This window comes from Talpa europaea (genome assembly GCF_964194135.1).
Source record: "Talpa europaea genome assembly, chromosome: 12".
Classification (NCBI taxonomy): Eukaryota; Metazoa; Chordata; class Mammalia; order Eulipotyphla; family Talpidae; genus Talpa; species Talpa europaea.
The window spans coordinates 84,888,261-84,906,440 of record NC_140079.1 but is presented as its reverse complement, the minus strand read 5'-3'; the positions used below and the strand labels follow the sequence as shown (position 1 = coordinate 84,906,440).

The window sequence follows — 18,180 nt, the reverse complement described above, 5'->3', positions numbered from 1 at the left end:
CAAGAGCAGGGGTACAGGCCACAAGTATGGGAAGTGAGAGGATTCAACAGACAGAGCAGGGAGCAGAACGACCAAAAATACTGCTGAGGGGAGCAGTGGGCGAGACAGGAGAGGTCTGCCATGCCATGTGGGTATCTCCCTGGCCAGCTGGGAATTGAACCTGCGCTGTAGAGGCTGTGGACAGCTTCACAGCGCTGTGCTCAACCTGCTGTGCCACCGGGGAGGCCCTGAGTTACAGGTTCTTAAAGAATCTAACTTCTATAAAAACTTCTGTAGCACATGAAGTATATACCCCTCTGGCAAGAATGAGGAGAGTGCTCTCCTCTACAGATGCACTGGGTTGAAAACTCTGGCCTATGGCTGTTCTTTATCAAGGTAGACAGGTGTTCAGATAACTGGAGAAAGCCCATAGGGGCTCTAAGAGTCCTTTCATTAAAGATATTGTAATGAAATTTGAGTATGTAACCTACTAAGCTTCAAGGAGAACGTATGTGCAAAACTGTCTCATCACAACACCTGAAAGAGCATGATTAGGTTTGGGCCACCCATTACCTACCTCTCCTGTTAAGTCCATCATGACAAAAAGAAGTGCTTTGAGGAATGTCTGCTGGTTCTGGAGAACCCAAGTGAGAGGCAGTCGCTCCATGAGGAACTTAATGGACACCACACCACCCAGCTTTGCATACCAGGCCTGTTCATAACAACAGGCACACAAGCGTTCCACAATGTAAGAAAACAGAGGGAGTTGGCATGCCTGGAGAGAAAAACCAGCACACAAACTATAATGTGTTAATGCTATTCTCAAACTCCTAGTTTCTAAAACAACTACCCTCTGGTACCCTCCTCAATCCTTACCCTCTCCTTTGAGCCCAGAATGATACTGGCAACATCAAATATCACAGCTAGGGCCACCTCCCCAATCTTACAAAGTTCCTTTTCTTCATATGCCATACAAATAGCTATTGCATCAATAAGAACCAAAGGATCCATTCCTTTCGACCCATTTTCTTCACTGTGAAACATGGCTGTGCTGGGCTGACTGCCCACCTGATAGCAGGGCAGCAAGAAAGGACCTGGAAGGAGAGGCAGAGGCATGTGAAAAATTATAAATTTTATTTACATAGCCTTCCTATACACAACCAATAAATCTGATGAAGAAGAAATCAAGAAAACCATCCCTTTTATTATTGAAACAAACAAAAAAAATCAAATACTTGGGAATAAACCTAACACAAAAGGTAAAGGACGTATACAAAGAAAACTATAAAACACCATTAAAAAGGCCTCCCTGGTGGTGCAGCGGTTGAGCACTGGGTTGCGAAGCTGCCAGCAGCTTCTGCAGTGCCGGTTCAATCCCCAGCTGCTCCCTGGCCACCGGAGGAGGATCCCACATGGCGCGCAGACCTCTCCTGCCGCCCGCTGCTCCCCTCAGCAGTGTACTTCGGTCCTTCTGCCTGCTCTGCTCCCCACTCTGGTGAATTCTCTCACCCTCCCGCACTTCTGACTGTACCCAGTGCTTGTATAAATAAATAAATAAATAAATCTTTTTTAAAGAAAGGCTCTTTAAAAAAAAAAAACAAAACACCATTAAAAGAAATAGAAGACGACACAAAGAAATGGAAAGACATCCCCTGCTCACAGATTGGTAGAATTAACATTATCAAAATGGCCATCCTACCAAAAGCAATTTACAGATTCAATGCTATTCCAATAAAAATTTCAACGACATTCTTCAAAGAAATAGAACAAATATTGATGGAATTCATATGGAATCACCAAAAACCCAGAATAGCCAAAGCTCTCCTGAAAAAATAAAAAAGAAGGGACTGGAGGCATCACACGTCCAGATTTCAAACTATACTACAAAGCCATAATAATCAAAACCGCATAGTATTGGAACAAGAACAGACACACAGAACAATGGAACCGAAAAGAAAATCCAGAAATAAACCCACAGAATTATGGTCAACTAATCTTTGACAAAGGAGCAAAGAATATGCAAGGGAGCAAAGAAAGTTTGTTTAGTAAATGGAGCTGGGAAAACTGGGTTGTTACATGCAAAAGAATGAAGCTTGACTACTATCTCAAACCATGCACAAAAACCAACTCAAAATGGATTAAAGAACCAGAAATAAGACCTGAAACTATAAAATATATAGAAGGAAATACAGGCGAAACACTGCATGACATACACCTCAGCAACATCTTTAAAGACCCATCACCCATAGCGAAGGCAAAGATAAACAGCTGGAACTATATCAAATTAAAGAGCTTCTGTACAGCAAAAGAGACAGTAACCAAAACAGAGACACCCCACCAACTGGGAGAAAATTTTTGCACACAACACTAATGATAAAGGACTGATCACCAAAACCTACAAAGAGCTGATGAGACAACAAAAAACAAAGTAAATAATCCAGTCAAAAAACGGGCAGAAGAGCTAAAAAGGAACTTCTCCAAAGAGGAAATGCAAATGGCCAACAGGCATATGAGAAAATGCTCAGCATCACTTGTAATCAAGGAAATGCGAATCAAAACTACAATGAGACACCATCTTACACCAGTGAGAACGGCACATATTAAAAAAACCAGCTACAACAAATGTTGGTGAGGATGTGGAGAAAAAGGAACTCTTCCGCACTGCTGGTGGGAGTGCAAACTGGTCCAACCACTATGGAAAACTGTGTGGAGATTCCTCAACCTGCTCAAGATGGAGCTTCCATATGATCCAGCAATTCCACTCCTAGGTATTTACCCAAAGGACACAGAATCATTAATTCAAAAAGGCACCTGCACCCCTATGTTTATAGCAGCACTATTTACAACAGCTAAGCTATGGAAACAACCCAAATGCCCAAAAATAGATGACTGGATCAAGAAGATGTGGTACATATACACAATGGAATATTACTCAGCAATCAAAAAAAATTAAACTCATGCAATTTGCGGCAACATGGATGGTGCTGGAAGGAATCATGCTCAGCAAAATAAGCCAGAAAGAAAAAGAAAAATACCGGATGGTCTCACTCATAGCAGGAATTTAGAAAACCTAAATAAGGGACCAGGAAAAAGACTAATTATAATAAAGTAAAAATCAAAATCAACAAGCAACTATGGACCAGAGACACACTACGGCAGGGTGGGGAAGGAGGACGGAGGATTTGGGGTCAAAATAAGGGGGATGGGGTGGGAATTGTATGGGGAATATAGCCAGGATGAAGATGCATACACTGTGCAAAGATGAAAAATGATGTAAAAATATATATTAAAAAAAGGGGGGGGAACTTTTATTTACACAAACACTCTTGTTCCACAAATTGTAACACTATCTCATTTTTTACTTTGAGTTTAGAAACTCAATAGAATACTACTCAGCAATCAAAAGATAATCTCATGCCATTTGTGGCAACAAGGATGGAATTGGAAGGGATTATTCTAAGCGAAATAAGCTACAAGGAGAAATAGAAATAGAACGGTTTTACTTACATGTGCATATAAAGAAATAAAGAATCAAAGACAAATTTAAAAACCAACCCTAGAGGGCCTCCCCTGGTGGCGCAGCGGTTGAGCGCTGGGCTGCAAAGCTGCCTGCAGCCTCTGCAGCACCGGTTTGATCCCCGGCCCCAGGCAAGGGTCCCACATGGCACGCAGACCTCTCCTGTCTTGCCCGCTGCTTCCCTCAGCAGTGTATTTCGTCAGTCTGCCTTTTCTGTTCCCCACTCTGGCTCTGGTGAATCCTCTCACCCCCCGCGCTTCTGACTGTACCCAGTGCTTGTATAAATAAATACATAAATCTTAAAAACAAAAACAAAAAAACAACCCTAGAAAGCTGACCACAGCATCCAGGAGAGGAGGGAGAGAACACAGCAGATTGAGGGAGAATACAATGGACCATGGTGGAAGATTATGGGTGTTTTGGTGGTGGGAGAACTAAGGTTACCACAGCCGAGGGGAGAAATCCTGTGTTATGAAAACATAAACAAGGATGTAAAATAATGGTACTTAATTAAAAAATATAAAAAATGATAAAAACAGTATGAAATTCAAATGGAGGAAACCCTGTTAATTTAGACCAACTTCTGTTCAACTGTGACTATTTGTAAACTAAGGCTATTTTTCTGAACAGTTTGTGTTATACACTCTTTTCAGATTTTCTTAATCAGAACTCAAAAATATATTAGTTTAAAATGAAAACCAGTAAGATATTGTCTTTAAAAGAAAAGCATTAGATGAGCTACGGGGGACAGGAAATAATAATCCATGGGAAGGACCATGGATTATGTTCTGGAAATTCCTGACATACAAACAACAGTCAGGAGCAATAGCATCCAGCACATCCAGGTGGAGCGTAGTCTGCCAGCAACTATTAATTATTGCCTTGCAAGCACCCAGCACTGGGTGAGACGGAAGCCATCAAGAAGCTTACAGATATGCTGGAAAGATGTTAACAGACAAAAAACTGAGAAACAATCTAAGCCTAAAACTGTATAGTACTGACTGGTCATGCCAAAAAGAGTAAAAAACTGGTAAGTTTTATGTGTTCTGCAATTTCAGAGAAGGCTGCTGATGATCTTAGGGTGAGAAACTTTGAGAACACAAACTGGAGCAGTGCTACTCAAGTGTGGTCTACTGACAACACCTGTCTGGTCTGCAAACTAACTGCTAATAAGTCTGGGAAGAGTTGACAAAATTGAGTAATGTTCAGAAACTTGCATATAGCAATTGCCAGTACCATGGCATTTTTGTCTTTTACAAAAGCCTCAGTCTGTAATGGATTAGAAATACAAAAAAAGGAGACAAACAAAATTGGTCCCTTACTACCCAAAGCCTGAGAACTTCAGCAAAGACAAGAGCCACTCCAGGCAGAGACCCAGAGCACACCACCAGGAGCTAGCTGCAGTGGAGAGAGGAGGATGGGGCTTTGAAAACAACACTCCAAAAGGGAAGATCAGTGGTGAGGTAAACATAAATTGTTCCTCTGTTTATACACACAGTGTTCAAAGGCACTTAGTCCCCCTCAGAATATGTTAAAATAGGGCCTCCCCGGTGGCGCAGCGGTTGAGCGCAGGGATGCGCTGGGTTGCGAAGCTCCCTGCGGCCTCTGCAGCGCCGGTTCGATCCCTGGCTGCTCCCCACCCACCAGAGGAGGGTCTCACATGGCGCGCAGACCTCTCCTGCCGCCCACTGCTCCCCTCAGCAGTGTACTTCGGTCCTTCTGCCTGTTCTGCTCCCCGCTCTGGCTTTGGTGAATTCTCTCACCCTCCCACGCTTCTGACTGTACCCAGTGCATGTATAAACAAACAAATAAATAAATAAATAAAATACGTGCCTCTTTAAAAAAAAAAAAAAGAATAGGTTAAAATATTAAATTGGGTGTTTTTTTTAATAGATTAAAAGTGGTGAAGTTTTCATGTTAATACATCATCCATCACTGAAACAGCAATTATCTTTACTAACGCAATAAATTACATTAGAAAATGAAAGCCTAAAACAAATCAGCCATATTTAGTCTCTCTGAGATACTACAACCAAGTATTTGAAATGCCCTAAATAAATCCAGTAATATTCACTTGCCCTCCATGGCACTTGCACTCACCACACTGTTGGGCAACTGCCACCATGGTGTAGTGGCGAATCAAGCTGGCCACAAAGGGCAGGGCACTGGGCCGGAGGTCTTTAATGACAGCAGACATGAAAGCCCCAGTCAGAGCCTGCTCAAACGTCTTCCGGGCTGGGGTGTCTTGGGCTTTGTAGCGATGTGATATGATGACATTAGGTATAGTCTTTTCTGTAAAGCTGAAAGACAAAGTTAAATTGATCCTAAGGACACCAAACCCATGAACTGATGATTCTCTTATAACTTATTTTTCAGCTTGTCCATTTTCTTCTTGCTCAGATAGGCTCAAGTGCATTGAAGGTATTTACAAAATAGTAGCACATTCCACATTTTCACAATTATTTTCTATTTTAACAAAGTTGATGTTTAATTTTGATCTTATATAGTTAAGTCAAATATAATTAAATAAGTAAGAGAAGTAACTCAAAGATCAAAGAGATGAAAAAAGCTCTATCTTAAAAGTTCTATACGCCAGCTACATATGCTGAAAAAATCACAGCACTGGTACAGAATCAAAGAGGCTTGTCAATCTAACTGAAAAGGCATTTACTGCTAATCACATGAGATTAAGTAAAACCTAAGAAGGCAGTGTCAAGGAAATAACAAACACAAGGATAAGAAACAGTCAATAGTATTTTAAAAATTATTAGCTTCTTCCAATCTTTAATAGCTCCAGATAATAGAAATTTCTTTCTATGACCAGAAACCTGCTTCATTCTAATTTTTGCCCCCTAACTCTGGTTGTGCTTCGAACTACATGGATGTCCTTCATTTCCACATGCCTGGATGTCCTTTGTTTCCACATGCAACATCTTTAATCAATGCAAACTGAGTAAACACCTCAGTATTTTCAGCTCTTACCAGCTGGTGACAATGCTTTTTGAAATTTCACTGGGGTCAAATGCCCAAAACAGATACCTGATTTCTACTATCTCCCTCAAGTGCTATTCCCCAATGTCCCTGACACCACAGCAATGGCACCTATGACTTAAGCCAAGAAAACCTGCTATCAGAGTAAGTTAGCCTTTCCATCCCTTCTGTGATACTCAGAGCAAAATCTAGTCTTCATCTCTTCCTCTCCAGTCCTGTCCTACCCATCTGTCCCTCTCAATCTGCTCCAGTGACACCGGCCTCTTGCTATGCTCACCAGAGGCATTCCCTGAGATTGATGTGAACTTTCTCTTGATATTTTCACAATATCCTCCCTTCAAACAGGCATCCTAATCCCTATTTAATGTCACCTACTCAGAGAGAACTTTCCTGATTGTCCTGTTTTTTAAAAATGCCCTTTTCCCATGTTATTCCCTTAGCCTGATAAACAACATTTGCTGCTACCTGAAATATATTGATATATATTTGTTCCTCTTGCCTGTTGTCCACCTCCTTCACTAAAATATAGGTTCCCTGAAGGCAAGGATTTAGTCTTGCACACCAATCTTGAGCAGTACCTGGCACCAGAAGGTACTTAACCTACGGCAACAGTGACGACAGACCCTGAATACAGAGAAGGCAGAAAGCGAAGGAGGATGCCTATCCACACGACTCACAGACACTGGGTTTTTTTTTGTTGTTGTTTTTTTTAAATATTTATTTATTCATTTATTTATACAAGCACTGGGTACAGTCAGAAGCGCGGGAGGGTGAGAGAATTCACCAGAGCCAGAGCGGGGAGCAGAGCAGGCAGAAGGACCGAAGTACACTGCTGAGGGGAGCAGCGGGCGGCAGGAGAGGTCTGCGCGCCATGTGGGATCCTCCTCCGGTGGCCGGGGAGCAGCCAGGGATAGAACAGGCGCTGCAGAAGCTGCTGGCAGCTTAGCAACCCAGCGCTCAACCGCTGCACCACGGTGGGGGGGGGGGGGGGTGAGGAGGCCCTCACAGACACTGGTTTTGTCTGTGAAAGAATGGAGGTCAAAATGTGAACAACTACACAGCAACTAGAAAAAAAATACAGGAGGGCCTCCCCTGGTGGCGCACCAGTTGAGCGCTGGGCTGCCAGGCTACCCACAGCCTCTGCAGTGCCGGTTCGATCCCCGGCCACTGGCAAGGGTCCCACATGGCACGGCCGACCTCTCCTGCCGTGCCTGCTGCTCCCCTCAGCAGTGTGTTTCGTCAGTCTGCCTGTTTTGTTCCCCACTCTGGCTATGGTGAATTCTCTCACCCTCCCGTGCTTCTGACTGTACCCAGTGCTTGTATAAATAAATAAATAAATCTTGAAAAAAAAAAAAGTTACCCAAAAAAAAGAAAAAAGAAAAAAATACAGGAGAGTATCTTCATGACTGCTATAGAGGAGACTGTTTCTTACAAATTACATATAACAAGCATGAAAGAAAAAGGAAAAAGATATAAATTTGACCATGGTAAAATCATTAAGTTTTTGTTAACCAAAAATTCTTAAAACCATAGAAACAATGACAAACAGGAAGCAATGAGTAAATTTAGCAGAGATATCTTGGTCTCTGAATCATTTCTGAAGAGTCTTCACTCCTTTTAGAGAGAATGATGATTCCAAGGCTATGGATAAGAAGGTACAGGTAAACCAGAAATTCAACTTGTAGAGCCAAAAAGCCATGTTATAAACCAGTGTTACAATAAAAACTGGGTTTTACCTATTCTGCATTTCTTACTGTTGTTTGAGTTTCCCATATTTTTCTCTCTGCATGCATTCTGGAAATTTCTTTTGACTTATTTCTTTTCTTTTAAAAAAAAAATTTTTTTTAAGATTATTTACTCATACAAGTACTAGGGTAGAGGCCAGAGGTGTGGGGGGAGAGGATTCACCAGAGACAGAGTGAGGAACAGAAAGGAGGAATGACTGAAATACACTTCTGAGAGCAGCGGGCGAGTCAGGAGAGGTCGGCTGTGCCAGGGATCAAACTCGTGCTGCAGTGGTTGTGGATAGCTTCATAGGTTGTGTCTTAACTCCTTGTGCCACCAGGGAAGCCCTTGACTTATTTTTTATCTAAAGGGTCTCTTCTCCCTCTTTTTAAACTGCTTGGATAGTTTTTTTTTTTTTTTCTTTTTTAGATTTATTTATTTATACAAGAATGGGGTACAGGTCAGAGGCGTTGCGAGGGTGAGAGGATTCACCAGAGGAGCAGAACAGGCAGAACAGGCAGACTGATCGAAAACACTGGTTAGGGGAGCAGCGGGTGAGACAGGAGAGGTCTGCCGCACCTTGTGGGTTTCACCCTGGCAGGGCAGGAATCGAACCCGTGCTGCAGAGGCTGCAGACAGCTTCACAGCACAGCGCTCAACCCACTGTGCCACTGGGGAGGCCCTGCTTGGATAGTTTCTATTTCTTGGTATAATTTTAAGTTTATCTTCACTTTAAACATAGTAAGCATTGTTAAAATCTAATTGTTAAGATTCTAATATTTAAAGTCTATCAGATACACTGCTTTCTGATGATTACACTGGTTCTTGAGCATATTGCCTTATTTCCTTGTACAATGGTTATCTTTGACTACTCTCTCTCTCCAATGTGCTTTTAACAACTGAGTATTCACTATTAACTCAGTATTATTTTGGTTGCTGTGTGAAATACAGTAACTTAGAGGAAAAATCCTTCCTTAGAACTTATAATACAGAAACATGATATACACTCATAATTATAAAAGATCACTGCATAAAGATCATAGCCTTCAGTGGTAAGAGCAAACCAAACAAACATTACATGACAAATACATAGGAAAAAAAAGGATTAGTATCGTCTAGAAAAGCAAAAGATCCATCAAGTGCCTATCATGTTCTAGGTACCATGGCTATAAGAGGAGCAAAAGGGGGAGAAAAGGCCATCATTGCCTTTTATTCTTGAAGTCTAGAGCCAAACAAAGAGACAGTAAATATAGACTGTGACTGAAATAAAGTTTTTTTTTTTTTTAACATTTTAAAAGGACCAGGTTTATTAGGAAAAGTAAAGAAAATGATGCTTACACAGATACAAGCAGGCAAGAAGAGCTGCCTCTGAAAGGGACAGGTTTGCTAAAAGATACAACTGCATAGACATAGTCTTGGCACAAGAGATGCCTGAAGTCTAACTTTTAAGCACCCAAGTTCTTCCTCCCACTTTCTCTAAAATGCAACAGAAGACTAACTAGACACATAATATGCCATCTTCCTGACCTGAAGGTCATAACACTAAAATCTGAGAGGATCCTCTCTACCCCTAATTCCTGAAATAAGTTACATGTAATGGCAGACAATTAAGTCTCCAACATACTTGGGGTGTGCAAGGAGCTGGTAAAGAGCGTGTTTATTGTCTTCCAGACTCATCATTGCCACCAGGAAGCACTTGATCACTTCCCACGCCTGCCTCCGGTAGTAGGGCTCAGTGTTGGCACTTTTCAGGCAGTCCAGAGCAGTTTCAATGGCCTACAACAAAGAAACACAAAAACTATAGTTTATAGTGAAATTACATGATTTGGAAGAGCTTGAATTGAAAACATATGCAGAACCTAAAAGAATCTTAATGCTTATTTTCAGCACTGTGGGCCGATTAAAGCTAGCAGGTATCCAACAAATGAAACCTTCAGAGAAGGCAGGTTTTTGAAATAGAAATTGCATGGTTCAAATTAAAAGGTAAAATGGAGTTTACTAATTTGGTGCTTAAACAGCCAATGGGAGATTCCAGAAATTAAGTGATCCTGAAGGCCTCCTGTAGTAGACTTGCTGGATTAAACTAGATTCTATGCCATCTACACAAATCAAGCCTTCATGAAAAGAAATATGTATTTTCTCCAGATCACATACTTTCTTGTGTCAAAGATCAAAACTATAAGGTGACTTTCCTACACTTGTATTAAATTCCCTGTTTAAAAATGAAGGATTGTTTTTTTTCTCCCCAGAAAACCTACAAGGCTATACCATACATTGTATCCATTTCATTTCAATTAGGTTATCTAGGAAGTCAGGGGATACATAATCACATACACAAATAACCTGAAGTATTCACCAGCTAAGATATTAATCTTAGTGATAATTGTATACATACGAGTCAATTAAAGATATATTCAGGCTGTGTGAGGAAAGAGTGTGAGGCAACAGGCCCAGAGGGACTACCCTCCATACCCAGCATGAGGGTACATAGCACACACGCACGCACAGTCACAGAGCGTGATGACAGCTCCTTAGTACATCGACCCCAGCTTGGGAGTCTGATTTCTTCTAAAGAATCAAAGAACTGTTGTTTCTTCTATTGCTTCTGATCTGGCCAGAAATAGGTAAATCATGTGAGGATAATTTTAGAAATGTGTTTTTAAGAATCAAAGTAAGTGATGAGCTCTAATTATGCATCAACAAGAATAAAGGGTTAGTAAGTATGCCACAACAGAATTACTTAAATGGCAATTCACTAGCACTCAGCTTGGTCATGCTGATCACGTCCTTCACCTAGTAGGCACCTTCAGCTCTGCAGGACTGTACACAGCTCTTAGGAGGTTGCCCGCTGGGGAAGGAGCGCCATGAGCACTGGACAGTTCTATAAGGGTCAGGAAAACTATGGGAACCAAACGTTAGTACTTGGTTTGTACCATATTTTAGCTGCTTTTGGGAAAAACTACTATTAAAGAGATTTTCTTGCTGTTTAGTTTTTATCTAATACCAGCCTTGCCACTAATTATCATTAACTTAAGGACATTACCTAAAATGTGGGAATGTGCTACAGATACAAGATGTTCACTATAGTAATTTTCAATGTAAGACAGTGAGAAATTAAATTATCAATATCCTACTAGGATAAAAAGAGTTTATTTGGCAAATATTTTGATAAAGGTTAGGGGGAAAGGCTAAGATCTCACCTCTGCGGTCTGGAGAAAACAGCACTGCTCTATGATTAGGGACAGAGAGAGGCAAAGGTAACGCATAGAGCTTGACAAACTAAGGGAAGGTGGATTTAGAAATGACAACAGATCCCAGAATGACATTCACACATGATATCCTTCCTCCCAAATGTATTAATCAAGTCTAGTTTAAAAAAATAAAAGACAAATGTGCCAAACTCTTTAATGCAATACAAGAGTACAGATCTGAGTTAGCCTGAGCAAAGGGAGGGCTTTGAGTCACTCCAGAACATGATCACTGGTTTAGGGCCAGATCTGTAAGGAGTTCAGGCTTGCTAAAATGACCAGTTACTCAAGACACACTCAAAGGGATAGATAAATGTTCTGAAAAGACATGGTAATGAAGGCTGTATCACAAGATAGGAAAAGGCTATATAAATAAGGGTGTAAAGCCATTGTGACAACACAGATTAAAATTAAGAAAACAGTATGTGTTAGAGCTTCCATGTGATTCCGCAATTCCACTTCTAGGTATTTACCCAAAGGACACAGAAACATCAATTCCAAAGAGCACCTGCACCCCTATGTTTATAGCAGCACTGTTTACAATAGCTAAGCTTTGGAAACAACCCAAATGCCCAAAAATAGATGACTGGATCAAGAAGATGTGGTACATATACACCATGGAATATTACTCAGCATTCAAAAAAGATAAACACATGCAATTTGCAGCAACATGGATGGCGCTGGAAGGGATCATGCTCAGCGAAATAAGCCAGAAAGAAAAAGAAAAATACCGGATGGTCTCACTCATAGCAGGAATCTAGAAAACCTAAATAAGGGACCAGGAAAATGAATAACTATAAGAAAGAAAATATCAAAATCAACAAACAACTATGAACCAGAGACACTCTATGGGGTGTGGGGGGCGGGGAAAGGAGGGCTTGGGGTCAAAATAAGGGAGTTGTAATTGTATGGGGAATATAAAAATAAAATTTAAATAATAAAAAAAAAAAAACAGTATATGTGACAGAGGACTAGGAGGGGTCAACAGGTGAAAGGGAAGTTTTCAATAAGGATAAAGCGAAAGTAATAAAATGGGACCCTCTGGTAAGAGTTTGAAGACATAGTTTGTTCACTGTTTACACAATAAAACAAGCATTAGAGGGCTTACAAAGAAAAACCAAAGAGTTATCCACAGTGGGCAAAGGAGTCGAAGGGACGTAGTCGTCTGGAATAACCATGGGCAAAAATGAGGAATCTGGAAGTGACGGCACAGCAGACAAGGATGGAATTAACTTGAATTCCCAATGACACTTGAAGTAAAGTCTCTTGAGCATCAAAACAGACTACATTCAAAGGCAGGATAAGCAAGGGATCACCTTACAGTACATTGGAGAAGATGGAATTGCTCAAAAGTCAAAAGTTCATGGGAGCAACACCCTTCACTGGCTTCGTGGTATTACAAAGCCCCCTGGCCAACCAATAAATTATACAAATTATTGAATACCTTTACAGCAGAATAACAGTAACTATTTTTAATTAAACAAGTACTATGTGCAGGCATTGATTTAAGTTATGTTGTTCTAGAAATTCCCTTCCCAAAAAAGAACATTTACCTATTTTCAAATGCAAGTTAACTTTCTTATAAAATCAACTTATAGTATCTTTAAGAAGCTCCCGAAGACTTCCAAATTTACCTTCTCCATTGGAAGCTGAAGAGATGCTTTACAATCAGAAAATTCCACTGTAATACTGGGGCCTTGAACTTCAGTCACAACATAGTGCAGCTTCTGGGATTCCTTTAACATCTTCCTATTACTGCCACCAAATTTACCCAGTACACGATAGGCCACATGAGAAATGCTATCAGCAGGATTCCGCAAAGTACGCCATAAAGCCTAAAAATAACATGCTTTCATTCAAATCTTTTGAAGGTAATGCATTCACAAGGTTCTCAAGTCAAAATTCAGACTTTATAAAATATTATACAGCAAAAAATCTTCCCCCCACCTGTTTCCCAAACACACAGCTATCCTTCTTTGACAAAACCAATGTTACGAGTCTTACGTATCCTTACAGAGAAATTTTACGCCCTTACAGAAAAGTCATATACATTACAAATATAAATATTCTATCATGCCCCTAAAATACAAATAACATCATATTATAAATACTGCAGAGTTGAAGAGCAAGACAACTAAGCAGTATATTGTTTAGGCACATGTGCCAAATGGGATCAGAGGAGTTAGATGGAGTTAGATGGTACTTATATTGATTTTTTAAGTTATAAACATACTATATAAGTTACCTTGTACATTTCCAATCTCCTTAGAAAGGCTAAGGAGGGAAAGGTAGATTCCTGCATTATGGGAATAAGTAGTATGTACTTCCTACTCAAAATTATTATGAAAACACATGCACTCAATTATGGCTAACATTTGGCAATCTTCCTTCATTTTCTCATCAAAATTATTCTAAGTCTTAAAACTTCCCATAGCTTATATTTATATCTATTTTCTAAGGTTCCTCTGCCACAATGCACATTAACGTCTAACAATAGTCAAGGTAAAGTCTTGGAGCTTTTCTCTAAACAAAATTTCAATTTGTCTTATGTTTCGGTAAGTTCAAAGAGGCTTCCCCAATGACAATTAAGTCTCCGCTGGCCCTCTCAATTTGCATGTATCTTCAGGAGTGAGGACTTTGGCTGAACTCCCCAGGAGAGGCAGCACTGGATATGAGCATTTTCTATCTCCCAGTGCTCACATGTGGACTTAGCTAGTTAATGAGACTGGTGAGAAAGGACTGGGTACTTGTCTAGTAGGTGGGGTGACTGGGCCTCCAAAGCAAGAAGTACTTCTACCTGTCTCTTAGGGCTATCTGCCTTGTGCAATAGCAAGAAGGCACAGGAACATCTTTGCCACCTCCCACCTGGTGCTCACTCAGGGCTGGGTCAGGCCTAGTCTGTCCTCTAAAACCAGCAGAACTGTTCTGGAGGTAGACTCTTAGCCAAGCCTCCCAATGACTGACTGGCAGATTGGGCTTGAAGGTTTTGTCCCTAGCCCTAAATGAAGTTCAAGATTTAAATTTCAGGGAGTTTCCCAACCTTAGCTTCAAGTCTAAGATGTAGTCTCCTATCTATTCTATTAAGAAAATCCTGTCTTTAAAAGTTATTGAGTCTCCATCATATAAAGCTGGTATTCTTACCCCTAACTTGGAATCAAATGTTCTATACTAAAGGGCAGATGAATAAAGAATAATAAGCCTAAACTGTTAATGATTACCAACCACATTACAAATCAATGCAACATCAAAACGTTAAAGAAAAATCTGATATTTGATATATGAGATTGATAAACAGAAAATGTAATGTTTTAAAAATAATCTCATTTATTATCTGCTTCGTTTGTTTCCCTTGGGGTGGGAGAGAAACCTGTACCTTCCCTTAAGAGTTTACATCTATTCATATATAACACAAGATCTGCTAACAAAGGATCTCCCTGAAAGCAACAGCAATTTTACAATAACCATAACATTTGCTATTGTTGTCATCGACTTAATGAGAACATGACACTTGTGAAAGCCCTCTGAAAAAGGACTATACTACAAATATTCATTCAATAATTGCAGTTTTTCTTTACATCTTTTCATATGCCAGAAGACTGACAAAATAAGTAGAAAGCTACACCATTTCCTCTTGCAGAGAACTCACTGAGTACACTCAAGGGTAGTTGTCACTTCAATTCCAGAACCCACTAGCCTAAAATTCTCAGTAAAAACTCATTACGTGAGCACATGACAGACACCCTCTGCTGGTATTTACAAGAACACAGACTTACCTGCATGAGTTCTGCGCGCACAGGTTGAATGTGGTCGTAGAGAAAATCTGGCTGTAGATTATCTACACACAACTCCAGAGTCCTCAGGCCTTGGCTGACCAATGTCTGAGACCCATTAAGAGCAGACACCAAAGGATCCATTAACATGGGCAGATAGGGCAAGAGAGAGCTCAGCCGCACGGGCACTGTCAGACACAGCTCCACGAAGAGGTCCTTCATGTGCTGCTTATGCAGGCCACTTTGTAACATGTTCAGCCCTACAAAAAAGGGTTTGAGGCTATCAGAGGAGGTGTTCCTAGACACAAACCAGAGTTAACTGTACAAAATAACTTATCCACCTTTTATTATAAACATCAACGAGATGATAGAAGAATTTTTTTGTATTATAATCTATTTTCCAACTACATCCATGATTCCTTTTGTCTGTCATATTTATGGTGACAACAGCAAGTTGCACAGATTATAATTATAATTTAAGTTCTAATTAATATCAACTATTTAATATTAAATAATTAATCAGTCCAAACTAGACACAATCTCCAATAAGAAGCATTCAACTTTAGTTTGAGGTTTACAACCTTATATCCTTTTTAGGTAGCAGACTATAGCCGATGTGCATGCTCTAAAATAAACATATTAAAATCTACTTTTGTTTCTTATAAATGGAGGGAAGTTTCTTTTTATAAAGTCAACCTCTCCACTCTTCAGAAGGTAACCAACTATTTACTGAGTCCTTCCTATTAGAAACATGTCACATCAGGATGAAGAGAACTCATTGAAAAGATAAGTTATCAAGGAGACAATATCACAAAGTAGCAGCAACAGATACAGAAGCCAAAGAGAAGGTGGAAGAAGGCCGTCTAAGAGTCCAGAAGGGGACCCGACTAAAAGGTAGGTGGAGAGAAATAAGCTTTTGTGATGGACATACAGCTATGTTACATTCAACATATTCAAGTATTTCTCAAGTTGTTTCCTGAGCATGCAAGTTATAAATGGCTTCTCTTTTAAGAATTAGCAAAGAAAGTACAGAAGAGTCAATCCCTCACCAAGAGCTTAAACTTACAAAAAAAAATTCCTAGGCAGCTCTTTCTGCCCGCTTGTGTCTGCGTCTTCTTCTTTCCTTTTCCTAATAAATCTGTCCTTTTAAAATGTAAAAAAAAAAAAAAAATTCCTAGGATAGTGTTTCTAATCAATTCATACCCATAAACATTCAATGGACTCAAAATCCCATTTAACAATAAATCCTCCAACATTCCTAATTATACAGGAATTACAAGGTTCTGCTTATACAAATTAGCAACTAAACTATGAACTTATATACTAGACTCGATAACTTGCTTTTTCTCTTCTCTGCTTTCTTTCAGTTGTGGAAGGATCTTTCATCTTACTAGACCACTAGAAACCACCTTCCAGACTTGCTTACCAAATGCTCCCAAAAGGCAACCCAGCCTTAACCCGGGTAATTAAAGCCTTCCAATTCTCATTCACCTCTATAGAGGGAGGGAAAACTCCATCCCTAAAGAGGAGTGCTCCCTCCAAGAAATCCCACTCCCTTTAAAGAGGGAAGGACATGGGGACACAGACACACACATGCACACAGTACAGAGACATACACATATATCCCTCACCCTCACCCGGCAGAGGAGAAGCCCCAGAGCAAGCAAGGGCAGCAATACTCATGCATGCACAACACTAAAATGCAACCGGAATCATCGCTCTGACCTTGTAGGAGGTTCGGTAATAGAGGCAAAAATTCCTGATACAGGAGATCATGGCTACCTCCCCCAATGGAGCGGAACAGGGCCCGAAGCAGCAGGAAGTAGTTATAGGGCTCCTTGGCAGTCTGTGCAAGCTCCATTGAGCTGTTGACAATCTTGTGCAGGTGAGGCTGTGGGGTAGAGAAATACAGGTTAATAGGTTCTAAATGAGGGTTCACTGCAATTAACCAGGAATGGAAGGTCATTCTGATTAATTATTCTAAAAGGAAAAATATTCTGCCATAAATGGAAGAGAATTTTTATAAGATTTTTGTTCTGCCACCTGCTGTTTTTAGAGATTGATGTAACCATGGATAGAGAATTAGCTATTTGTTAGACTCAAACAACTGACAAGGTCAAATTATATACGATTTGTCATGGATAGTAATGTGTTAGCAGACACATTCCTCTAAGGAGATCTTAATAAAAGAATGCAAATTGGTCAGAAATATTGATTTAATGGGAAAAATAGTCCTACCAATGATATTTACATATTGCCACAGATATATGTACACAAAAAAGAAACAAAGTTAAAGTGAAAAATAGCTAATGTGAGAACTAACACACAGTCAAACATTTCTCATCATATCTGAGAAGACATTTCTCCTCTACCACTTTCATATCACTTAACTTCAGAAATAAAGATGATGGGCTCCTATTTTACTTGTATAATCCAGGAAAAGTGAGTTTAAAAAAGGGAAATTAATTGTGGCAAAGTTAATGACAACCACTGACTACCATAAAAATTCTTAACTTTTCATTTTAAATCACCAGGTAAATTAAGTTCTGTTTAGAAACAGATGAATAATGTTTCACATTTGACCCTTATTGGTTACAAATATTTATTAATTCAAAGGATACTTTACAAATATAAAAGTCACTCCAGATTCTGTTCAAAGGAAAAAACAAGAATTAAAAAAACCCTGACCACAAAGAACTAAGTGGATCTGAGTAAGCCATACCTTCAGCATTTGTTCATTTTCAGCTGCAAAGAGGGAGACTGAGCCAAAGACCAACTTAAACAGCTTGAGGTACAGGTTGGAGAGCTCCACATTGGAACCCATTTCAGGCAGGCGGTCAAGAAGATATTCCACCAGAATTGTGGCAAACAGGGCAGAGGTAGTAGGATTTGCCAAGAAGGAATTGGCAACAATCTGTCAAAACAAGCAGCACAGGTGACAAAAATGTCA

General features: G+C 40.0%; 1 protein-coding gene across 4 annotated transcripts in view; it reads right to left on the bottom strand.

The window, feature by feature from the left end:
• TRRAP (transformation/transcription domain associated protein) overlaps positions 1-18,180 on the bottom strand; it is a gene marked incomplete at both ends in the record, with an annotated part of 110,920 nt that overhangs the window by 65,414 nt on the left and 27,326 nt on the right. For all 4 annotated transcript variants that reach the window (XM_084249136.1, XM_084249137.1, XM_084249139.1 and 1 more), the window contains 8 exons: positions 557-754; positions 856-1,073; positions 5,597-5,796; positions 9,837-9,988; positions 13,095-13,295; positions 15,234-15,490; positions 16,956-17,121; positions 17,953-18,144. In XM_084249136.1, the coding sequence (XP_084105262.1) occupies positions 557-754; positions 856-1,073; positions 5,597-5,796; positions 9,837-9,988; positions 13,095-13,295; positions 15,234-15,490; positions 16,956-17,121; positions 17,953-18,144 (1,584 nt within the window). The remainder of the gene's footprint in view (positions 1-556; positions 755-855; positions 1,074-5,596; positions 5,797-9,836; positions 9,989-13,094; positions 13,296-15,233; positions 15,491-16,955; positions 17,122-17,952; positions 18,145-18,180) is intronic.